This window comes from Anomaloglossus baeobatrachus, chromosome 12 (assembly GCF_048569485.1).
Source record: "Anomaloglossus baeobatrachus isolate aAnoBae1 chromosome 12, aAnoBae1.hap1, whole genome shotgun sequence".
In the NCBI taxonomy this organism is placed as follows: domain Eukaryota; kingdom Metazoa; phylum Chordata; class Amphibia; order Anura; family Aromobatidae; genus Anomaloglossus; species Anomaloglossus baeobatrachus.
Window position 1 is genome coordinate 48,433,604 of NC_134364.1, and position 25,330 is coordinate 48,458,933.

Sequence of the window (25,330 nt, forward strand, 5' to 3'; positions counted from 1 at the left end):
CGTCAGGGTCATGGCGTTAGTGACGCACATGCGGTGTCGTTAGTGTCAAAAATCGTTGATCATTGACATGTCGCTCCTTTTCATAATATCGTTGGTGGTGCGGCACCACACATCGCTATGTGTGACACTGCAGGAACGACGAACATCTCCTTACCTGTGTCCACCGGCAATGCGGAAGGAAGAAGGTGGGTGGCATGTTCCGGCCGCTCATCTCCGCCCCTCCTCTGCTATTGGGCGGCTGCTTAGTGATATCGCTGTGACCCCGAACGAACCGCCCCCTTAAAGGAGAGATTGTTCGGTGTCTCCAGTGACGTCGCTAAGCAGGTATGTGCATGTGACACTGCCGTAGCGATATTGTTTACTACGGCAGTGATCACCCCCATGACGAAACAGCGACGTGGGCGGATGCTATCGCGCATAACATCGCTAGCTATTGCAAGGAACAGTGGAGTATCATCACTATCCCTTTGGTTATCGCTTTAGACTGGTAAATGTTTCTGCTGTTGTCAAACTACAGCTTCCATTTTCAGTTGAAAAGCAAGGCATGACAAATGAAATGGAAGTATGATATACTTGCCAACAAAACTAATCAGTATGGTGAACTAGACGGCAGAAGGGGATGAGTTTAACAAAATCATATCCTAAGCAGCCATTTTGAAGGTGTAGCTGGGGTGGGGTTTTAAATGTCCCAAATTTTGCATTTAAAGGAAAATGGATCAGCAAGATTTCACGCTCCAAACTATATGCACATGTAGCCATTTCTATTATATACGAGCCTTATATTATATACAAGCAGCAGGATTTCATAGCTCAAACTATTTATATGCGCAAAGACAAGTCCAGCAATACCTTTACATGTCCGGTCAGTTCCACTGTTACTGAGATATCAGTGTTCTAATTGATATACAAATGAGGCTGAAGCGCTATGGTGGATTTGAAGCCACAAAATACATACAGCTGCACTCTAAAATGCTAACAGTGAATAAGGGAACTCTGGTATTGCATTACTGCTATAGGAATATGTAAAAAAAAGAGATATTTAACTTATGTATTGGCTAATGCATGTGAGCCCGGTAACCAGCGACAAGGTACATGTCAATATACCGGGACCCTAACTCAAATGCTTCTATGTGGGTTAAAAACCTACATGTCTGGGCAGAAAGAATCCAACTATGAATGGGAATGAACACAGCCTGGTTATAGGGTGAAGTTCTCAATCAGAAAGAAATGCACTAGAAACCTCCATCACTCCAGCTCTATTCCCCGTCCAGCACCACCCTCTTATGCTTCACTGACAGCCTCTCTGCTCTGTGAATCAGGCAAGGGAGCCCTCAGTCAATCAGGAGGAGGTGGCACTGGCTGGAGAATAGAGCTGGAGTGACGGAGGCTTCAGACCTACCATAGCTCTTCAGCCTTATTTGCGTATCCATTACAACACTGATTTCTCAGTAACGGAGGAAGGGACTGGCCATGTAAAGATATTGCTGGGCTTGTCTTGAAAGAGCTACATGCACATATAAATAGTTTGGAGTATGAAATCCTGGTGACAGGTTCCCTTTAAATTTTAGCAAGTATGGCATGATAGCAATATTAACTTAATATATAATAGAAATGGCTACATGCGTGCATATACTGTAAATAGTTTGGGGTATGAAATCCTGCTGACAGGTTCCCTTTAAATTTTGGTAAGTATGGCATGGTAACAACATTAAGCTACACATTTATTCTGTGGGACAACAGAGACACATTTGTTTTAATAGGGTCTGCTGAATCCAAACAGAAACAGTAAGAATTTTTTTTAATAAAACTATTTGTCAAGTTGTTTAATTCTTCTTCTTTTTAGAGGTATTGCGACATAAAAAAAATGGAGGAATAGGTAGACGTTGTTATTTAATGTTGCCCTTCCCTTTTTTATATTTTTATATATTATCACAGATGGTTCAGTGATATTTACAACACTGATAAATTAGCAAATATGTTTGTAATACTTTCCGCACTCTAATTTGCTCACCAATGTGAAAATTCTTCTTACGATAGGGAGTAAATAAAATGTGTTTACCCCTTTTTTGGCACAGATAGTTGCTACAATAATGGCAATAACAGGGATCGTAATGATGGCGTATGCAGATGGTTTCCATGGCGACTCAATTATTGGAGTAGCTCTGGCAGTTGGATCAGCCTCGGCATCCGCACTTTATAAGGTAAGAAAGTATTGCATCATCTAAAGGACAATTTTCTTACAAGTGGTTAATGTGTATGTGTATACTAAGTGCAAAAGATGGTGTGAAAAGGAAATCTGACTGCATTAGCTGCAATTTCTACAGTTCTGCCCTTTAAACCATTTAAAGGGGTTAGCCACAACTTTATTTGACCCTCGCCGGTCAGCTGTTGGTGGTGCCGGCAAGAAATTCTTGCATGCTGCTAAAACACAGTAGGTCTGTTATTTCTTTAGTGGCAGCGGCCGAGTACTTTAGATCCATCCCCCATTAATGTAACAGCACACTGGCAGGTGTACCGGTGTTGCATTCCCTCCAGACCTATCTCAAGGCTATGTGTCCACGGGAGAATGTAGCTGCGGATTTTTCTGCATCAAAATCCGCAGCTTTCCCGCAAAATCCGCACCTTTTCAAAGGTGCGGATTTGCCGCGGATTTACCGCGGATTTGATGCGGATTTTGGTGCGGATTTTTTTTTCCCCCAATTTTAAAGCCAAAATCCGGATGAAAATCCGCCACAATAATTGACATGTTGCAGATTTTTCCGGATCAAAATCCGCACAAAATCCGCTGCGGAAAAATCCGCAGCAGGGGCACAGCATTTCCAAAATGCCATAGAAATGGCTGGGAAGTGCCTGAGCTGCAGATTTTCGGGAAATCCGCGGCAAAATCTGCGCATTTTCCGCAGCGTGGGCACATAGCCTAAGGATAGGCCATCAATAAAAAACTGCAGGCCAACTTCTTTTAATTCTCTTCAATTAGCAAAAAACAGTTTTTCAAGAACGAACCATTTTATCCTGTTCATGACCAGACATTTTTTTGCTTTTGGGAAACAATTTTATGAGTTATAAAGTTGTTTTTTTTTCTCATTTAGTTATTCAAATATTTTGTTTCTTTGTCCCAATCTCAATATCGCGCTCTCTCTCTCTCTATGTATATGTATATGTATATATATATATATATATATATATATATATATATACCGTATTTTTCGCTTTATAAGACGCACCGGAATATAAGACGCACCCCAAACTTAGACATAGAAAAAGGTAAAAAAAAGAAAAATGGGGTCTGTCTTATACTCCGGTGTTCTCTTACCGGAGGGGGGCAGCAGTGGTGGTGAAGCGGGGTCACAGGAGGCACAGGTTGTGCTGGCAGGCGCGGCAGGTCAGTGGCAGCGGGGTCCTTGGTTGCAGGTGCCGTGGCGTCCGTGGTTGCAGGCGCGGTGGCGTCCGCGGTGGCAGGATCCGTGGGGTCCGTGGTGGCGGCAGCAGCTGTGGCGGGTGAGCCGTGCAGCAGGCCGGTGCAGTGAGTGTCCGCGGTCCCGGTTCAGTGGTGGCAGTGGCGGCGGCGACTGCTCAGTGGTGGCAGGGACTGCTCAGTGGTGGAGTGTGTCCGCGGTCCCGGTTCAGTGGTGGCAGCGGCGGTGGCGACTGCTCAGTGGTGGCAGGGACTGCTCAGTGGTGGAGTGTGTCTGCGGTCCCGGTTCAGTGGTGGCAGCGGCGGCGACGGCTCAGTGGTGGGAGTGGCGGCGACGGCTCAGTGGTGGGAGCGGCGGCAACTGCTCAGTGGTGGCAGCGGCAGGGACTGCTCAGTGGTGGAGTGTGTCCGCGGTCCCGGTTCAGTGGTGGCAGCGGCGGCGACGGCTCAGTGGTGGGAGCGGCGGCGATGGCTCAGTGGTGGGAGCGGCGGCGACGGCTCAGTGGTGGAGTGTGTCCGCGGTCCCGATTCAAGTAATGGCGCCCGGAGCGACGCATGCGCAGATGGAGCTCTCATCCAAGGGCTCCATCTGCGCACGCGCTGACTCCCGGAGCAGCGCGTGCGCAGATGGAGCTCTCATCCAAGAGCTCCACCGGCGCCATCATTTGAAAGTGGGACCGCGGACAACTGGTAAGCTGCACAGCCGCCCGCCCCCATGCCAGCAGGCTGCCCGCCCACCCTGCGTACAAGCCGCCGGGTACCTGTGCTTGCGTGCGGTGGCAGCCGGGTACCCATGGCTGTGTGCGAGCGGCAGCGGGGTAACTGTGTGAGGGCGGCAGCCGGGTACCTGTGTGAGGGCGGCAGCCGGCTGCCGCCCGCACGGGCACCCGACTGCCGCTCGCACACAGCACCCGGCTGCCGCCCGCACACAGCCATGGGTACCCGTCTGCCACCGCACGCAAGCACATGTACCCGGCTGCCGACCCCACACAGCACCCGCTGCCGCCCGCACACAGCCACGGGTACCCGGCTGCCGCTGCACGCAAGTACAGGTACCCGGCCGCTTGCATGCAGCCACAGGCACCCGGCCGCCCGATCGCCTCAGACAGGACACCCCCCCCTGCTACCGCTTTATAAGACGCACCCCCCATTTTCCTCCCAAAATTTGGGGAGGAAAAGTGCGTCTTATAAAGCGAAAAATACGGTATATATATACACACACAGTGCAGATGAAAAGTTTAGCCACACCTTCTTATTCGAAGAGTTTTCTTTATTTTCAGGACTCTGAAAGTTGTAGATTCACATTGAAGGCATCAAAACTATAAATTAACACATGTGGAATGAAATACTTGTTGTTTTGCTGCCTCTTCTACTGGGTGCCTTGACTGTGTGGAAGGCATAATGAAATCTTGAAGATTTCCAAAGGATTTTGGGTTGCAATGTAGTGCCCAGTGTCTGAAAGACCATTTTTGGAGTTTTGTGTAAAATTATGTCCAATTTGCTTTTTTTTCCAGTTTTTTTTTGTGTTTTTACAATACAGACAAAAGAAATAAATGTGTATAACAAAAATGTAAAATGGCAATAATTTTCAGGGTAAAATACTTCTTTTTATTGAACAATGTCAAGGGTGCCAACATTTTCGCCCAGGACTGTTAAGTCCTAGATATGAAAACTCAGGAAAAGCAGAGTCATGATCCAGAATTATGTTTAAAAAGGTATAACTTTATTAAATACAAAATTCATTAAAATGACACACAGTAAGAGGGGAGATGAGGTGCAAGGAGCAGCAATAATACCACAGTAAGAGTAATTGGTGAGCACAAATATTCAAAGTGACATACAGTGCAGAATGTGTAAGTTGCACCGTTAGCCAACAGAAAAGTATATTCCACTTATGATAGGGATGAAAGAAGTGAAAACAGGGAGCGCATGTGAAGAGTCTCAGGGCAGGAGTAACGGTGAGACCGGTAATTAAAACTGCTCACCTGGAGTGGTTGTGCAGCCCTCGCACAACCACGGTAATAGACGGGAGTGTAATGTTCCGCTGTCAGGAGGATTATCCGTAAGATCCTTCCAGGGAGACGGATTCCTGTGAGCCTGATCCAGCCGCGGGTTAGTGGAGGGAATAGGTGTCCAAAAGGTCTTGGTTTTGATGAAGCCTCCGTTTAAGCAGCTCTTGCCATGGACCCCCGAAGGGGGAAATAGGTATCAATAAAAGTGAATCATGGTCTAAAGGAGCGCTATGGAGGTCACAAATCGTTTAGTAAGTTTTATTTGTTTTAGCAAAGCCACAACGCGTTTCGATATACACAATATCTTCGTCAGGTGATTACTCCATAGCGCTCCTTTAGACCATGATTCACTTTTATTGATACTTATGATAGGGATGGTATTTGCGAGGTAGTACTGATGTCTGGGTCAGCCAAGTCTATTAAGCACGATGTAATATCACCAGTCAGTATGGAAATCACGATACCACCATCAGAAAGGTAGTAAATATAGCATATACTAGAGTCAATAACAAGACAACACATGTGGCATTAAAGTCATATGTCTATAGTACGGTGGCAGGAAGAAGAGTCCCAATTACTAAGTGGAAAAGTATTCCCAGTGTATAGGGAAGCGCAGGCTTCCAAAACCCAGCACACATATGTGAGATTAGTTAAGTCAGCTGCACATTAGAGCTGCGCTGCAGCCACCAGATCACTAAGTTACATGCAGTCACAAGTGCTCACCCATAATGTAAAGGTTGTGGTAGATGCTGTCCAGGGGGCCCCGACGCTGCGTTTCTCGTAGGGCTTCATCGGGGGGCCATGCCTTGATTGTGTGTGCCGGGCTACTTAAAGCCCCGAGTGAACGTGAGCTGACCGACACCTGTAGCGCATGCGCAGCGCGAGCGGACGCCACGGGCACATCACTTCCGGCCTCAGAGTGACGTCGCGGGTCAGGGAAATCACTGGTGACGTCACAAAGTCCCGCCCACATCACTCGTAGAGACCTTCCAGGATGTGTCCAAGCTGTCAGCCCGCGGCGCGCATGCGCAACAGCCATCACACAGACAAACAGTGCTCGGGAAGTCATAAAACCAGTAAGTATAGAGATAGAGATCATACATAAAGTTAACAAGCATATGACAGAATTGTATTCTTACAATACAGTGAGAGCGAAAAAACAAGGATTGTTTACAGCAATGTGCATCATAGATAATTTGTTTTTGCTCAGAAGGATGATGTCAACGGTTGAAAAAGATATGGATCCCTTAAGCCTATACAAAGAGTAAGAAAAAGAATAGACAAGAATAAGAATATTAAAAGACACACATTATTAAAAACAAAGGACCCAAAAATGCTCAGCATAAATTACAAGAATGGAGCAAAGCTCTGCTGCTCATTTAGCCCACCAGGCCTGAGTGTACCCAAAATATGAATCCAACGGCACTCACGTTGTGCCAGAAGGCGCTTCATGTCGCCACCTCTAGCACCCATGCTGACCTGCTCAATGCCGTGAACCCTGAATCCAGCGGTGTCACAATTGTGATGAGCATGAAAATGCCTCGGTATCGGTTTGAGGAGGGACGGTTCCTCAGCGTAATGAGTCTGAAGATATCCAAAGGATTTTGGGTTGCAATTTAGTTCCCAGTGTCTGAAAGACCATTTTTGGAATTTTGTGTAAAATTATGTCCAATTTGCTTTTTTTTTTTCAGTTTTTTTTGTGTTATTACAATACACATAAAAGAAATAAATGTGTATAACAAAAATGTAAAATGGCAATAGTTTTCAGGGTAAAATACTTCTTTTTCTTGAACAATGTCAAGGGTGCCTACATTTTCGCCCAGGACTGTTAAGTCCTAGATATCAGATATGAGTTGTTTCATTGACTTGTTTGGACATAGAAAATAAGTCCCCAATTCATCAAGACTAGCGTTTTCTACAGCGGTCTTGATGAGGAGGCTTGCCGGAGTCAGCTGCTCCTAGGTCTGCTTTTATTCACAGAAACATCACCAGTTAGTCTATGGGTTGGGTTTGGTATTGTCTCATCGAGTAAATGTGTCTGAGCTGTACTTAGGACTAGTCTCAACACATGCGGAGCAGTGACACTGTATCCGGAGATTATTATTTTTCAAATTCCAGAAAAACCCTTCAAGGCTAGCTTCACGCATCTGGGTTTTTTTTTCTCACGCTTGAAAAACAAACAGTGTTTTTTTTCTAGGGTACCGAACCCCTTTTTTGTCCATTCGTCAGTTTTTACAATCCTTGATATATATGTAGAAAAAAAAATCGCTTCCCCTACCCACTAAACAGTTAAAGACCAACAGTGCACGGATGACATCCATGTGCTAGCTATTTTGTTTTGTTCATTGAATTGTTGAGTAAAGCCTGTTTTACACCTTACGATCCAGCATGCGATATCGTATGCGATCGTAACCGCCCCCATCATATGTGCGGCACGTTCAATTTGTTGAATGTGCCGCACAAACGATTAACCCCCGTCACACGTACTTACCGGTCCATACGACCTCGATGTGGGCGGCGAACGTCCACTTCCTGGAGTGGGAGGGACGTTCGGCGTCACAGCGACAGCTGGCCAATAGAAGCGGAGGGGCGGAGCTGAGCGGGACGTAAACATCCCGCCCACCTCCTTCCTTCCACATTGCTGGCCAGGAGCCGCAGGACGCAGGTAAGATCTTTTTATGGTTCCCGGGGTGTCACACACTGGAACAATCTGACGTTCAATTCTAGAGAAATGAACGATGTGCGTGCGATGAACGTTTTCCCGTTCAATCGCAATCTCACGTACGACCTGTCACACACTGCAATGTACCTTACGATGCCGGATGTGCGTCACTTACGACGTGACCCCGCCGACACATTGTAAGATACATTGCAGCGTGTAAAGCGGGCTTTTGATTCCCAACTATCAAAATAGGAAATGTACTGTGTTTTGTGGATAATTGTGAAAAGGCACATTCATTGTATTGGTTCTGTGATCTTTCTATCAAGGAACAAAATTAAACAGTCCACATACAAGCATATGTCTCACCCATACAGATAAATGTCCAGCCTTACTCCAGTATAAATAGTGTCAGGGCTTGTCTCAGCTGTAGATAAGGTTGCCACACTAAGGGCATGTGCCCACGATCAGGACTCACTGTGTTCTCAACGCATGTGTCACGCCCCGGGGCAGCCGAGCTGCTCGGACCTGGGCGGTCCATGGCTCGAGGGGTCCCGGAAATGTGGGCACCGGAGGCAGTTTAAAATAAAAAGGAAAATAATAAAAATAGTCCGACTACATCACTTGCGGTTTGCGGCCAGGGATGATAGGGCCACCGCTGCGGGTTCCCAATGGGGATGATGGATGGGGGCGGGCAGTGTGGATGGTGGAGCCCTCCGCGAGCAGGGCGTTTCCCCAGGGGTTGGTGAAGGGTTAACATTGAGGTGCAGTGCAATGAAGTAGTCCAGACAGAGAGTGCTGTTTGATTGTCTTTACTTACAGCTGGTGTAGCGACCTGGGGACGTACTGGATCCAAGGTGCGCCTGTGTCCCTGATAGCTGTGCCAGCCAACCTGGTGCCACTCTCCCTCCTTGGAACTCTATTGTGTTTGTCAGTCCTCCCTGGCGTGGAGCTCCAGGAGGTCCGTCTGGTGTCTGGGTTCTGCCGCAGGCAGCTTGGACTCATTAAGGGAATATGTCCCGGTCCCCTCTTCGCTGCTGATGCCTTGGTCGTTAGTGGTGGCAGATGAGTACTGGAAACCCACCCGCCTGGCAGAGTTAACAGAGGTCTTGAAGTCCTGGTCTGTTCTGGGATCAGCACCCCGTGCGTGCAAAATACTGGCAGCCCTGGATGTCCACCCCACTGGATCCCTTTGTCCTTGGAGCTTGCTCTCTCGCTCCCCAGCTACTTTCTCCTCTGAGTGGCTGTTGTTTCTACTCAGGTCTTGGTGGTTCCTTTCTGCTGTCACTGTGTCTCAAGAGTCTTTGGTCTGGCTTGACACCTTTCCTGTCAGCTCTTCACTTCCACCCTCCTGCTTTAACTTCCTCACTCCTCAACTCCAACAAGGAACTGCCTTGACTTCCCACCGTCACACCACACTTCTCAGGTCCCTCCCTTCCCAGTTGGCTGCCTGTTAGCTCAAAGTGCCCAGCCCTGTCATCTGGTTCTAAGGGGGTCTCCCGCCCTGGTTGTGAGTGGAAGTGTCCTGGTGTGCTAGTGCGTGTGTGCTGACTGGCACAGGCATGCAGGACCCGAGCTGTTACCTTGTTTTTGTTACCGCAGGGGCATCACACATGCGAATCCGCGGCAAACAATTGACATGCTGCGGTCTAGAAAGACGCACTGCAGGTCAGTGTTTGCTGCGGAAAAAACAAGCACAGTGGGCACGGAATTTCTAGAAATCCCATCTACTGTGCTTGTACTGTACACTGCAGTGTTTTGAACGCAGCTGAATCTTGCTGCATCCAGAACACAGCAAACACTGATCGTGGGCACGCACTCTCAGACTCAATAAGCTTCACATTTGCTGGCTTCTTCCCCAGCTCCAAGATCGCTCAAACTCTAAACCAGCTGTTGAACTTTAAACTGACTTTTAAGGCTGCTTTACACAAGTCGATCTATTGTGCGATGCATCGTTGGGGTCACGGATTTTGTGACGCACTTCCGTCATTCGTAACGACATCTCCTCATGTGACAGCTCCTTGCGAGTCCAACCGATGCCTAATCGTTTGAAATTCGGCCATCGTGTACACATCGTTTAATTCCATAAAATCGGTCAGTTTAGTCTAAATGAACGACACATTGCAAAGTGTGACACCGTGTAATCGGCCATCCTCGTAGTTGTTTGTGACGTCAGTAAACGTTCAGGGCGTATTTGTGGTTTTAAATAATCACGCCTAATCTAATCGGATTGGTTGTAGCAGATGCGTTGTGATAGGTTATTACTGTTAACAAAGACAGGCGCAGAAGCGAAACTATATATATGGTATGTAACCAATCAACCACATTAGCAGAACTGGATTGAGCAGGTCAGAAGAATTCAGGGCGTGCAACAATCCAGACAACGTCACGGAGGGCTGTATAGTTTGCCTAATTACGCCCATGCAAAAGACAGATTGACCAAAGGAAAACATGTGTGAAGCCTTTTGGACGTCCGCCATGGCCAATCAATATATCGATGAGCGCTTTGTGGTCGTTTGACAACACTCAACGTGTGACACATGGACAAATACCTATCAGCGATACAAAAAAAAAGACTTTGCCAAATAAATCGCACGATGGATTGACTCGTGTAAAGCAGGCTTTAGATTTGGTCAACAACAGACTGCTTCAGTTCCCACACTGACTTCCAGACTTCACTTAGACAGACTGTCCCAGCTGCCACATGCAGCTCCCTCTCAGAGACTCCCTCTCCCTGAGACTTCATTTGGACAAACTCTCATTCCCAGCTGTCACATACAGCTCCCTCTAAGGGGCACTTTGCACACTACGACATCGCAGGTGCGATGTCGGTGCAGTCAAATTGAAAGTGCCGCACATCCGGCGTCGCTGTCGATATCGTAGTGTGTAAAGCCTTTTTGATACGATTAACAAGTGCAAAATCGTCGTAATCGTATCATCGGTGTAGCGTCGGTCACTTCCATAATTTTGAAATGACCGATGTTATGATGTTGTTCCTCGTTCCAGCGACATCACACATCGCTGTGTGTGAAGCTGCAGGAGCGAGGAACATCTCCTACCTGCATCCTGCGGCTCACGCCAGCTCTGCTGAAGGAAGGAGGTGGGCGGGATGTTTACGTCCCGCTCATCTCCGCCCCTCCACTTCTATTGGCCGCCTGCCGTGTGACATCACTATGACGCCGCACGACCCGCCCCCTTAATAAGGAGGCGGGTCACCGGCCAGAGCGACGTCGCAAGGCAGGTGAGTGCATGTGAAGCTGGCGTAGCAATAATGTTCGCTACGCCAGCTATCACCATGATATCGCAGCTGCGATGGGGGCGGGGACTATCGCGCTCGGCATCGCAAGCATCGGCTTGCGATGTCGTAGTGTGCAAAGTGCCCCTAAGGCCTGAAACACACATCCGTGAAACACGTGCGTGTTTGGTCCGTTTCTGTGTATACTGGAGACACGGCCAAACGTGCACCAATGTTATTGTATGATAAAAGCTCCACGTGCATTTTTGATGCATGTCCGTTTGTCCGTGTCCGTGATCCGTACCTGTGTGGCAGCATGTCCATTTTCTGCACGCAACACGCAGCACGGACCCAATGAAAGTCAATGGGTCTGTGCGCACGTCCGAGTGACACGGACGCATCTCTGTTTGCTCCCTGTACGTTTTGTGCTTTTTTCATGTGATGTCGGTCTTTTTTCTTTTTCTGTTTTGTTCTCTCCCTCAGTCCGTCTGTCGGTCTCTATGTCTGTCGGTCGGTCTCTCTGTCTTATCTGTCCCTCTCGCTGTCTGTCGGTCAGTTCCCCCCCTCTCTCATACTTACCGTTCCCCGATCTCCGGCGCGGCGCTGCACGGCTGTTATAAAAACTTCGGCGGCTTTTACTATTTTGAAAAAGCCGGCCGCCCATTAATCAATCTCGTATTCCCTGCTTTACCCGCCCACCGGCGCCTGTGATTGGTTGCAGTCACACACGCCCACCACGCTGAGTGACAGCTGTGTCACTGCACCCAATCACAGCAGCCGGTGGGCGTGTCTATACTGTGCAGTAAAATAAATAAATAAATAATTTAAAAAACCGGCGTGCGGTCCCCCCCCATTTTAATACCAGCCAGATAAAGCCATACGGCTGAAGGCTGGTATTCTCAGGATGGGGAGCCCCACGTTATGGGGAGCCCCCCAGCCTAACAATATCAGTAAGCAGCCGCCCAGAATTGCCTCATACATTAGATGCGACAGTTCTGGGACTGTACCCGGCTCTTCCCGATTTGCCCTGGTGCGTTGGCAAATCGGGGTAATAAGGAGTTATTGGCAGCCCATAGCTGCCACTAAATCCTAGATTAATCATGTCAGGCGTCTCCCCGAGATACCTTCCATGATTAATCTGTAAGTGACATTTAAAAAACACACACACCCGAAAAAATAATTTATTAGAAATAAAAAACACTAACAAAGTCCCTCATCACCAATTTATTAACCCCGACAAAGCCCTCCATGTCCGGCGTAATCCACGGACCTCCAGCGTCGCTTCCAGCTCTGCTGCATGCAGGTGACAGGAGCTGCAGAATACACCACCGCTCCTATTTATTTTACTGCACAGTATAAACACGCCCACCGGCTGCTGTGATTGGGTGTACTGAGACAGCTGTCACTCAGCGTGGTGGGCGTGTGTGACTGCAACCAATCACAGGCACCGGTGGGCGGGTAAAGCAGGGAATACGAGATTGATTAATGGGCGGCCGGATTTTTCAAAATAGTAAAAGCCGCCGAAGTTTTTATAACAGCCGTGCAGCGCCGCGCCGGAGATCGGGGAACGGTAAGTATGAGAGAGGGCTGCTCAATTCAGTCAGGGGATTAGCAGTCACCGGTGAGTCCTTCACGGGTGACCGCTAATCAGTACGCGGCACACAGACAGAGCCGCAGCATGACAATGAAGTCGGGTGAAGTTCATTCTCATCGCGCAACTCTGTCTGCTGTCTGCCGACATGTATCAACGACATTGTGCATCACACACACACACGGAACATTTTACACGGACAACACACACACACACATGTCAGTTAGTTCACTCACGCACACACGGACATTCCACACGCACATACGGTTAGCATACGGGATACACACGCTGGCCACACATACCATAAAAACGGACCTAAAAAACGGAAAACGGACCCGAAAAACGGCCCGTATCACACGTGCGTGGTTTTAACGGATGTGTGTTGGAGCCCTAAGGCTGTGTGCCCACGATCAGTATTTGCAGCGGTGTGGATGCAGCATGCTTCAGCTGCGTCCAAACCGCTGCAGTGTACAGTACAAGCATAGTGCACTGGTTTTCTAGAAATCCCATGCCCACTATATTTCTTTTTTCTGCAGCAAACACTGCCCTGCGGTGTTTCTTTCTAGACCGCAGCATGTCAGTTGTTTGCTGCGGAATTGCCTGCGTCCTCCGTAGGGAGAACACAAGCAGGAGACCGCAGCGCACAGAACCCTGATCGTAGACACATACCCTCAGAGAGAAAACTTTGAGCAGTCCCCTTCAAGTGAACACATGCCTGGTTCTTTACAAAACACTTCAGGTGCATTTCAAACCAATACATGCAGAGCAAGTATTTCAATCTCACCTTCCCAGCTGTGCTACATAACAGCAGAGTTAGGGCAGTGTGAGAAGGATTAAATCCTAACTACATACCACGGTGGCTCAGTGGTTAGCACTGCAGTCTTGCAGCGCTGGGGTCCTGGGTTCAAATCCCACCAAGGATGACATCTGCAAGGAGTTTGTATGTTCTCCCCGTGTTTGCGTGGGTTTCCTCCGGTTTCCTCCCACACTCCAAAGACATACAGATCGGGAATTTAGATTGTGAGCCCCAATGGGGACAGTGTTGCTAATGTATGTAAAGCGCTGTGTAATTAACAGCGCTATATAAATATATATTATATTATAATATTATACCTACAGAGCTAGTATTCAACCCTCACCTTCTCTGGCTTTGCTACACTATCTTCATATAAAAAACTGTCATGTGAAAGATACTGAGGCATAATAATTGGGTTGTATAATAAGCGATATTCTTATTCTTGCAGGTTTTGTTTAAGATGTTTCTTGGGACGGCTAACTTTGGTGAAGCAGCACATTTTTTTTCTACTTTAGGATTTTTCAATTTAATCTTCATCTCCTGTACACCGATCATCCTTTATTTTACCAAAGTAGAGCACTGGTCATCCTTCTCCGCCTTACCATGGGGATATCTGTGTGGAGTTGCCGGTCTCTGGTTAGGTGAGTAGGAATAGGACATGTCTTCCTAAAAATCCAGTCATTATTTTATATAGATTTTATTTTATTTCTCAAAATGGCAAAGTTTGTGCACCTGTGGCGCCCCTGACCTGGTCAGGCACCACTGAGTACTGCACCCATGCTGGGGACAGTACAATACAGGTAATCCAGAAGGCTGACCGAGGTGTGACTACACAGGCGCATAGTGATCAGGTCTCACACATGTACCTTTGGGAGGACCCCTGGGGATCCCAGGAGGGGGAAAAGCCTTCACCTCCACTGGAATAGTGGAGGGGGCCAAAAGCCTCCATCTCCTCTCAAGGGGTGTGGTAAGAGAGTCTGGTTGCTAGGTGGCGTAGGCAGGCACAAAAGGGAAAAGAGAAGGAGGAGTAAACAGTCTGCAGCAGAGTGTGGAGGAGTGAGGAGCAGGAAAGTGAAGCTCAGACAGGAGCAGCAGTGAAGGTCCCAGATGTGAGCCGGTTCAGAGCAGAGTCCAGGGAGCTCCGAGGAGAGCAGACCCCTACCCCTGGGGCTGTTGCAGTCTGACAGCGTCCGCGCAGTGGCTACCGACGGGGGAGAACGGTCACCTAGGAGTGCTACCCGAAACCCATCTCCAGCTAGAGAGAGAGCACAGAGTGGGAAGTAAGGAGACTGCTAGGGAGAACCAGGCCCAAACGGGCGGCAGATCCCGGAGCGGGGATAGATCCACCTTTCCCTGCTAAACCTGCCGGTGTGGGGCCCTCAAAGCCCACACCACAACACCACAAAAGCCGCAGCCACGTAGCCACAGTTAGGGCCCATAGCTCACAGGAGGCAAGAAGCTGGAGTGATCTGGCCCAGGCAACAAGCACACGGCAAACGAAGGGGAGTGAGGCTTCAGCAACTTCCCTGGGTGACCCCCATAGGGACTAAAAGTCGGGGTCACCCCAAACCACCAAGGGCTAAGGAAGGCGAGTTGGTAGTCACCATCAGAAGTCAGCCTGAAGGATACCTGGTTCCCGCCTGGTTCATCTCAGCTACGCCCGGGTTACTCACCCTGCCACCTGAAGTGAGTAAAAACCCTGAAAGACATTCTGCCTGTGTGGAGTTATTCTGCGCCTTGTGGTACTACGCACCTACACAGGGCCCTGGGGCTTGCCTCACTCTCAGGAGGCTATTCCAACTAACTGCACTCACCATCAGCCCCAGGCGTCCCTCAACCTGCAGTGGCGGTCCCCACTGGCCGCAATACTGAGAGTGGCGTCACGACAAATAGAAGATCTCCTACCAGTGACAAGATCCAGCAGAGTGGAGTCCCTGAAGGACACAACACCTGTGGGGCTTCACATCTGGCGTCACGAACAGGATAAGGACTAGACCTGTTCAGACAGGTGACCATGTGCCTGGGCGGTCCGCTTGAAAAATTGGAAGCGCCGCCATATTGCCACCATGAAAAGCGCGCTGAAAAACAACAGCAGCCCGCGCTGGAAGAAGTTACCGCCCACGAAGAGGTGTGGCTACCCAGAGATCCCCTGCAGAGTTCTGACCTCGCTTGTGAAGAGAGCGGAAGCGTCCAGAGACGTCGGGACAGAAAGGGAGCCAGAAGCCTGCTGCTGGGAGAGGAGCTGCTGAAAGAGGCAGAGCGGAAACTGAACAGCTTGCTACTAGAGGCAACGACGAGTCCACTGCTGGGAAATCGTACAGAAGAGGGCGCAGAAGAAATGGCGTCTGACCGCAGAAACCCAGAACCGGGCTCCGCTGCCTGGTGGTATCGGGAGCTGGCCCAGTTCTGCGACCGACTGGAGACCCGGGTCGTGGAGCAGATCAGAGAAGAACGCATGGAACTTCTGGAGATGGCTGCCGCGGTTCAGGCCTATGAGGGGAGAGCCGCGCGCCGAGTGCCAGACCGGGCGGGTGACGACTCAGACCCCGATGCTGCCACCGATGGGTGAGTCCAGTGATACCCCTGCCAGCGCGAGTGCCCCGACCCCTGCTGCCACGCCCGCAGTCCCTGAAGAGGCGCCCGGCGCGGCGACGCTGGGCCAGGCCGCAACCACGCCAGGTGCGGCCCGCCAAGCCCCGGCCGCCGCAGCGATGCCCTGCTCGGCCCACCAAGACCCGGTCCCTGCAGCAACGCCCAGTCCGGCCCGCAGAGAACCGGCAGCCACCGCGACCCTCATCCACGCCGCAGGTGTGATGCTAACCCAGGCCGCCGCCATGCTAGGCCCGGCCCGCCGAGACCCCACCGCAGCAGCCACGCTCGTCCGCGCCGCAAGTGAGGTGCTGAACCAGGCCGCAGCCACGCCAGGTGCGGCCCGCCAAGCTCCGATCGAGGCAGCGACGCCCAGCCCAGCCTGCAAAGACCCCATCGCAGCTGCGACGCCGATCCAAGCTGCGCCAGAAACGCCCATCCAGGCCGCCGCCATGCCAGGCGCGGCCCGCCAAGACCAGGCCGCCGCCATGCAGGGCGCGGCCCGCCAAGACCAGGCCGCCGCCATGCCAGGCGCGGCCCGCCAAGATAAGATTGCATCACCATTTACCCCGGCCTGCAAGGCCAGAGCAGACACCGCTCCCCAGTCCAAAGAGGTCCCTGCTGGAAAGCCCACGCTGGGGGAGGACCCCGCATACTGGCAGCTGAAGGCTGACATGGAGGCCAAGTTTCCACAATGGTTGGTGGACCAGTACATACTCCCTCCGCATACCCCCAAGACGACTCCTGCAGCAACCACGCCAAAGAGTCCCCCGCCTGGGCCTGCTGATGAAAGTCCATCCCCAGCACTGCCACCAAAGGAGTGCTCAGAAGAACTAAGGGGGAGGGGAGGCCAGGAAGCTGAGAAGCTGACTCCAGAGCCATCTGCACTGGATCCATACCCAGAGCCGGAGATGTTGCCATATTCCCGCTGGGATGAGGAAGACCTAACACCCTCTGCTGAAGAAGATCTGTCCAGGTACCTCACCTGGGAGCCTGCAAACAGTGAAGCCGCAACCCAGCAAAACCCAGCCCGTAGGACACGGCGCCGTAGCAGAACCAAGCTTTCCCCTGCACCGCAGTCTCCAGAGCAGAAAGACGAAGTCATGGCCAGAGACTTGGAAGAGAAACGGTTCCTGAGAAGGGCCAAATCCCAGGTTAGAGGCCCACTTTGTCGTGGAGTAGTAGAAGACTTCAGCTTGAAATCAGGATATGGCTTCATAGTAGCTCCTGGTATGAAGGAAGGCATCTTTGTTAATAGAAGAGACGTTAGAGCCCATTTGCCCAGAGGACATCCAGGAAGGAATCTACGGACAGGAGATTCAGTGGAATTCACCATACACCAAGGAGAACGAGGATGGCATGCACTTGACGTTACGCCATGTACCAGAGATTCCTATAGAAACCCAGTTGTCTCCATACCACAAGAAAAAGAAACAGATACAGAAGAAGAAAGGAAAGATAAAGGACCCACTGATGAGACTACCTTCGATGATGAGAGAAATGAAGAAAACAACAGGTGCCGCAGCCCTACAGGCCCAAGCCCTGGTAAGGAGGAATCTATGTAAAGTAAAGAAAGAAGTACAGCAAGTTATAGTTTTGACCAGTTTGCAACGTTAATGTTTAAGAAATGTGCCCACATGAACTAATGTGAGAAACCCATGAACCTTAAGGCTATGAACTGGCTATAGCCACAAACTCTCGCAGTGTACATAGTTACCCCAGAGGTACCACCACCAGAGCCAGCCTGTTTAGGGGCTTGGCTCGTCTGCAACCAGGGAGCACGTCCATTATGGGGCCTTGGCTTACCTGCAACCAGAGAGCATGCCTGTTTATGGGGCCTGGCTCTCCACCACAAAGAGGGCACCTGGTCAGCACCAACTGTGGAGGCCGCCTCTACATCCTGCCAGAAGAGGCTGAAGGCGCGGATCCACCAGGCCAGGTATACCCTGAAACCACCAGCCCATGAAAGCCGCCTCTACATCCTGCCAGAAGTGGCTGAAGGCGCGGCCACGTGAGAGGGTTTTGGGTGGGTTAACGGACTTGTGGGTGGAGGGTGGTGATGTATGGTACCTGGTGCTTTTAAAAAAATGTTTTACATGTTTTAATGTTTTATGCATTTTAAAATGTTGTCTTGCAGCCCGAGGACGTGCTGGTGATAACTAAGGGGGAATGTGGCGCCCCTGACCTGGTCAGGCACCACTGAGTACTGCACCCATGCTGGGGACAGTACAATACAGGTAATCCAGAAGGCTGACCGAGGTGTGACTACACAGGCGCATAGTGATCAGGTCTCACACATGTACCTTTGGGAGGACCCCTGGGGATCCCAGGAGGGGGAAAAGCCTTCACCTCCACTGGAATAGTGGAGGGGGCCAAAAGCCTCCATCTCCTCTCAAGGGGTGTGGTAAGAGAGTCTGGTTGCTAGGTGGCGTAGGCAGGCACAAAAGGGAAAAGAGAAGGAGGAGTAAACAGTCTGCAGCAGAGTGTGGAGGAGTGAGGAGCAGGAAAGTGAAGCTCAGACAGGAGCAGCAGTGAAGGTCCCAGATGTGAGCCGGTTCAGAGCAGAGTCCAGGGAGCTCCGAGGAGAGCAGACCCCTACCCCTGGGGCTGTTGCAGTCTGACAGCGTCCGCGCAGTGGCTACCGACGGGGGAGAACGGTCACCTAGGAGTGCTACCCGAAACCCATCTCCAGCTAGAGAGAGAGCACAGAGTGGGAAGTAAGGAGACTGCTAGGGAGAACCAGGCCCAAACGGGCGGCAGATCCCGGAGCGGGGATAGATCCACCTTTCCCTGCTAAACCTGCCGGTGTGGGGCCCTCAAAGCCCACACCACAACACCACAAAAGCCGCAGCCACGTAGCCACAGTTAGGGCCCATAGCTCACAGGAGGCAAGAAGCTGGAGTGATCTGGCCCAGGCAACAAGCACACGGCAAACGAAGGGGAGTGAGGCTTCAGCAACTTCCCTGGGTGACCCCCATAGGGACTAAAAGTCGGGGTCACCCCAAGCCACCAAGGGCTAAGGAAGGCGAGTTGGTAGTCACCATCAGAAGTCAGCCTGAAGGATACCTGGTTCCCGCCTGGTTCATCTCAGCTACGCCCGGGTTACTCACCCTGCCACCTGAAGTGAGTAAAAACCCTGAAAGACATTCTGCCTGTGTGGAGTTATTCTGCGCCTTGTGGTACTACGCACCTACACAGGGCCCTGGGGCTTGCCTCACTCTCAGGAGGCTATTCCAACTAACTGCACTCACCATCAGCCCCAGGCGTCCCTCAACCTGCAGTGGCGGTCCCCACTGGCCGCAATACTGAGAGTGGCGTCACGACAAATAGAAGATCTCCTACCAGTGACAAGATCCAGCAGAGTGGAGTCCCTGAAGGTAATGCACCGACACAACACCTGTGGGGCTTCACACACCCACAAGGCTTATATATGGCATACGCCATAAATTGAGAAATTCCTAACTTTTCAAATTTTTTGGCAAATTTCAGACGTTTTCAGAAACACAAAATATTAAGTACAATGCCTCACGAAAAACAATCTCAGAATCAGTGGGATATGTACATTCAAAAGTTATTGCCCCATAAATTGACACGTCAGATTTGAAAAATAGGGTTTGGTCACGGAAGCCCAGACTGACTACAGTAGGAATGGGGAGAAACAATAAAGGTAAAAAATTCTGCTAATCTGACGCCTGACATCCACTGGCTCTGCATAGTTTCAATTTAAAAACAGAAGTACAAAAAATAGATAAATATTGGGTCAGAATCAGAACGTAACAGTTGCCTTGTGTTTATTAGAACTAGAAATGCCATCATTAATTAAGCATTGCAATTAAATTGGTCCTCTGATCTCTAAGATCCAACTAAAAGTAAATTGTCCAAGGCAATGTCCTATTTACGGTAACTTTCTTTTGATGTCCGAATGCATAAAATATAAAAAGTGAAATTATTTTGCAATTGATCTGTAGGAAAATTCCTTTCCTTTTGCGTTTAGAATTCTAAGCAGATTTAGGCTGCGTCCGCACTTTGCGTTTTCACCTGCTTTTCTGCAGCGTTTTGAACTGCAGCGTTTTCAAGCAAAAATGCATGCGTTTTGATTGTCCTGCAAAGTCTATGGGAAATGGGGATTTCTTATGCAAAAACTCTGCGTTCAAAGAAGCAGCATTTCAATTGTTTTTGCCATTTGGGCTGCGTTTTGCTAACATTGAAGTCAATGAGAAGTTGTAAAAAGCGAGAAACATCAAAATTCCAGCGTTTTACATGCTTTTTGGCTGCAGAAAACATGCGTTTCTGACATCAAAATAATGGAATGATATGTCCCTTTACACACACACATAGTCCGACAATTAAATTAATGAAAAATATTAATTTATTGGAATAATTGCGATAAATAGTATAAAACCGCTAATTATGTTAAATATTACTATTTTCGTTATGATTTAAATAATTATATTTTTTTCATTTTTTTTCCCTTTTTTCATAGTGTTTGTATGTCAAAACTTTATTTAGTAGTGTCTTTGTAATCAAAACACATCTGACTTTAAGCAATGGAAACGCAGGTAAAAAGCGCTAAAAACGTGGCTAAAACGCACGCGTATTTACCGCGATTTTGTGGTCAAAAGCAACTTTGGCAAAAGCAATTTTTGCCAGAGGATGCGTTTAGAACTGCAACTACGACGACGCAAAGTGCGGACATAGCCTTATACAGTATATCTCCATGGTAACAGACTACAAACAAACCCCATGTAGTCTGATTCTTCAGGCATAGTCTTTTTTATCTATTTTTGTATAAACATATATAATTAAATGCTTTGCAGAATATAGAGAACAGATGGAAGGTGACTGAAAGCTCATACTACACAGGGGTCGTTTGTTCTCTGCCATGAAAACACATAGGTTTGCATTGGAGATGTAGACACAATTTTGCTCGTTTTCCATCTGTCTCCACCCCCCCTCTATTTTGATTGACTGCTCTGGCTTTATAGGGTCAGAGAAGAGCAGAGATGGAGGGGAAACAAGTTGGTGGGACAGTTCACTGAACTGTTTGACCACACCATGGGTGCACTGAGCGCCTGTGCTTGGTTTGAACAGTCACTCTGTGCTGACAGAGTTCCTTTAACAATCCCCTATTGTTTCATATATAATTTTAACATTTTAAATGGTTTGGGACATCTAAAATACATTTCAGTAGGAAACCTGAACATATCAGTACATCTTCTCTGCGACTCTATGATTTATGATGGCAGGACATGCAGCCTGTACAATTGTGAGATTTCCCATGCCTTTCCTACACCTGCTCCAATTTTAGACTATTATAAGTGTGACGCCCTGGGCAAGCCAGGGGTCACAGGTCATGACACCACCACACCCTACACTCCAGATAGGTACACCGAAGCTACACCACAAATCCTTGTTGCCTTCCTCCAGGGGCTGATGTCCACACCAGGGGGTGGGCCAGGCGGTTGGCTCCGCCCACCGAGGAGTTCACAGCCCTGGAGGCGGGAAAACCAGGCAGATCAGATTAGAGAACAGTGAGTGAAGTTAAGTGAAGTGGTAGGGGAGCAAAGGAGAGGAGTAAAAGTGGAAGAGAAAGTGACAGTTGAGAAAGCCTGAAGTTGGTCCGGGTGTGTGCCCCGGACTGAGAACAGCAAGGTTAGCAGACGGCGGTGACCGTCTGCAGGAGCGGCTGATCGGAGGTTGCCGAAAGGACCGTGGACGGGTGGTGGCCCAGCGGTACCGGAGCGGTATACAAAGTGAAGCCAGCACCATTGGCAGGGGCCTTTCGGATCCCGGCAAGGCTAGGAGTCGCCGTGAATTTGCCAAATCCGTCAGTGAAGGGGACCTCTGGGTCTCCCAACAACCACGTCCCGATTGAAGGCAACAGTCCAACCGTTAGAGAGAGACACCGCCACCGCCAAGGCACCAGTTTCTCAGGGCCAGCGCCTGCGGGCAAAGAGGGGCTCCTCCGGCCCATATCCAAGCCGGGGAGCGGGTTACCGGTGGGAACCCATCGCTACCAACATCATCTTAGGTGCAGGAAAAGGGACCGTCACCATCAACTACTGGGGAAAAGCAACAGCAGCCGTCCGTGGGAACCGTCTTTCCAGCCGTGTGTTTTACCGAGAACTGTGTCTCCATCTCAGGCTGAGTGAGTACCAAGGTGCCGTGAGGCACAGCGCTGCCCCCGCGTCCCTGCACCCCACCAAGCCCTGCACCGACCCCGCCATCCCTCATCACCCACCTCATCACTGGGCCCCGGGACAACCACCCCCTACCCACGGAGGGGAGAACCAACAACTTTGCTGCTCCCTGTCACCGCTCCCGGGATCCCCATACAGAGCAGCGATGGTGTCCACACAATCACCACAACCGTGGGTGGCGTCACGGACAATAAACAATCCCAAAAACCAATCCCTTTTCACTCACGGGCGAGGAGCACTGCTCGAGTCCCCGGGATCCGGCCCATCGCTCGAGCCACCGAGCAGCAGCAGGCCGCAGCAGCAGCGGCAGCCGGACCCGAGCAGTGGGAGAGCGTGGCGTCCTCTCCTCCGCCCGCGACAACTTGGCGTCATGAACAGGATCTTGCCGCTCTGCCGTTGGGTAGAGGTGCGCCTTGTGACCGCCGGAGGTGTCCGGCCGAAAAATTTCGGAAGTCGCCATCTTTGGCGCGAAAAGTTCCCGCTCGAGCGTCTTCTCGAGTAGTGGAGGCGCGAAGGCCAAAACCCCGCCCCGATAGAGGAGGGGCCGGAAAGAGGCTAAGGGGGACGCGGATGGAGAAATGGCGGCGTCCTCGAATTGGAGCGCGGGGATACCCACTACCGGGGCATCCAAGCTCTGGGGAAAAAGAGGAGGAGTAGCCTTTGAAGACTGCGACCTGGGTGAGCTCCCCGCCGGGACCGCTGAGTGGCTGGAGCGGGAATTGGGTCGGTTCTGCGTGAAGGTGAGGGCGCAGAGCCTGCAGCAGTTGATGGATTGGAAGGCGGAGATGCGCAGAATGGTTGCCGTAGTGGGGGCCCGTGAGCAAGGGGCCGCTGCAGCCGTGCCGCGTCGCGATCAGTCCACCCAAACCCCAGAACCAGCCCTGATTGAGTGGGAGACGGACATCAGCGCCGCGGCCGGAGGCCCGGAGAGAATGCCGTTGATGGAAGAAGAGGTCCCAAGTATGCTGCCTCCGCCGCCGTTCCTAACGGCTGTCAGTGGTTCGGGGTTGAACTGCCGATGGAAGGAGAACCCCATGTACCGTTCGGTCCCTGAGTGGGCCGACCCCCTGCGGTGGTAGCCGCCTCAAGGTCAGCGGAGGCCCGCTGCAGTTGTTCCCGTTGAGACCAGTATGTGTGTTTTGAAAGTTTGAAAAGTTTAAAGGAAATGATAAGTGATCCACCGATGAGCAAGTAACCTGATTGTCTACAACCGTGATTGGAACCGGCCGTTGCCGGCATTGTTGTCCCCGTAGGGACCCTTCAAAAAGTTGCATAGGGAACTCTCTATGAACAGGCCCGAGAACTTGCAGGGCAACCACAAACATTAGTGGCATGTAAATAAAATATGTTTTGTTGCAGCTACCTTTACCGCCTCCGGAGAGGCAGGTTGGAGGGAGGGCCCGCAGTGGAGCAGGCTGGGGCCCAGCCACCACCGGAACCGGTGGCTACCCTCTGGAGGGGAAGGACAGATCCCGCTCGGGTAACATGGTTCAGGACTGGGGTCAAGGGGTGCTGCCTGTTTCTTAGGGGCAGCATCAGGGCCAGGTTACTTGGGTGGGAGAGAGCGGCAGCCGCAACCGTTTGAAACCGTTTAGTAACGTTTAAGCAAAGCACCTCCCGATGTGGGATGAAGTTATTTTATTTGTATTATGTTTGCCTTTTATATCTTTTCAGAAAAATAAAACCGGCGTTGGACGGGCAGCCCGCGGACGGTCTCCATTTTGCTAAGGGGGAATGTGACGCCCTGGGCAAGCCAGGGGTCACAGGTCATGACACCACCACACCCTACACCTCAGATAGGTACACCGAAGCTACACCACAAATCCTTGTTGCCTTCCTCCAGGGGCTGATGTCCACACCAGGGGGTGGGCCAGGCGGTTGGCTCCGCCCACCGAGGAGTTCACAGCCCTGGAGGCGGGAAAACCAGGCAGATCAGATTAGAGAACAGTGAGTGAAGTTAAGTGAAGTGGTAGGGGAGCAAAGGAGAGGAGTAAAAGTGGAAGAGAAAGTGACAGTTGAGAAAGCCTGAAGTTGGTCCGGGTGTGTGCCTAGGACTGAGAACAGCAAGGTTAGCAGACGGCGGTGACCGTCTGCAGAAGCGGCTGATCGGAGGTTGCCGAAAGGACCGTGGACGGGTGGTGGCCCAGCGGTACCGGAGCGGTATACAAAGTGAAGCCAGCACCATTGGCAGGGGCCTTTCGGATCCCGGCAAGGCTAGGAGTCGCCGTGAATTTGCCAAATCCGTCAGTGAAGGGGACCTCTGGGTCTCCCAACAACCAAGTCCCGATTGAAGGCAACAGTCCAACCGTTAAATAGAGACACCGCCACCGCCAAGGCATCAGTTTCTCAGGGCCAGCGCCTGCGGGCAAAGAGGGGCTCCTCCGGCCCATATCCAAGCCGGGGAGCGGGTTACCGGTGGGAACCCATCGCTACCAACATCATCTTAGGTGCAGGAAAAGGGACCGTCACCGTCAACTACTGGGGAAAAGCAACAGCAGTCGTCCGTGGGAACCGTCTTTCCAGCCGTGTGTTTTACCGTTTACTGTGTCCCCGTCTCAGGCTGAGTGAGTACCACAGTGCCGTGAGGCACAGCGCTGCCCCCGCGTCCCTGCACCCCACCAAGCCCTGCACCGACCCCGCCATCCCTCATCACCCACCTCATCACTGGGCCCCGGGACAACCACCCCCTACCCACGGAGGGGAGAACCAACAACTTTGCTGTTCCCTGTCACCGCTCCCGGGATCCCCATACAGAGCAGCGGTGGTGTCCACACAATCACCACAACCGTGGGTGGCGTCACGGACAATAAACAATCCCAAAAACCAATCCCTT

The 25,330-nt window shown here is 50.7% G+C and overlaps 1 protein-coding gene across 4 annotated transcripts in view; it reads left to right on the forward strand.

The window, feature by feature from the left end:
• The window catches only part of SLC35F4 (solute carrier family 35 member F4), a 304,748-nt gene that overhangs the window by 271,376 nt on the left and 8,042 nt on the right, over nucleotides 1-25,330 (forward strand). For all 4 annotated transcript variants that reach the window (XM_075330919.1, XM_075330921.1, XM_075330920.1 and 1 more), the window contains 2 exons: nucleotides 2,076-2,201; nucleotides 14,157-14,349. In XM_075330919.1, coding sequence (XP_075187034.1) covers nucleotides 2,076-2,201; nucleotides 14,157-14,349 — 319 coding nt within the window. The remainder of the gene's footprint in view (nucleotides 1-2,075; nucleotides 2,202-14,156; nucleotides 14,350-25,330) is intronic.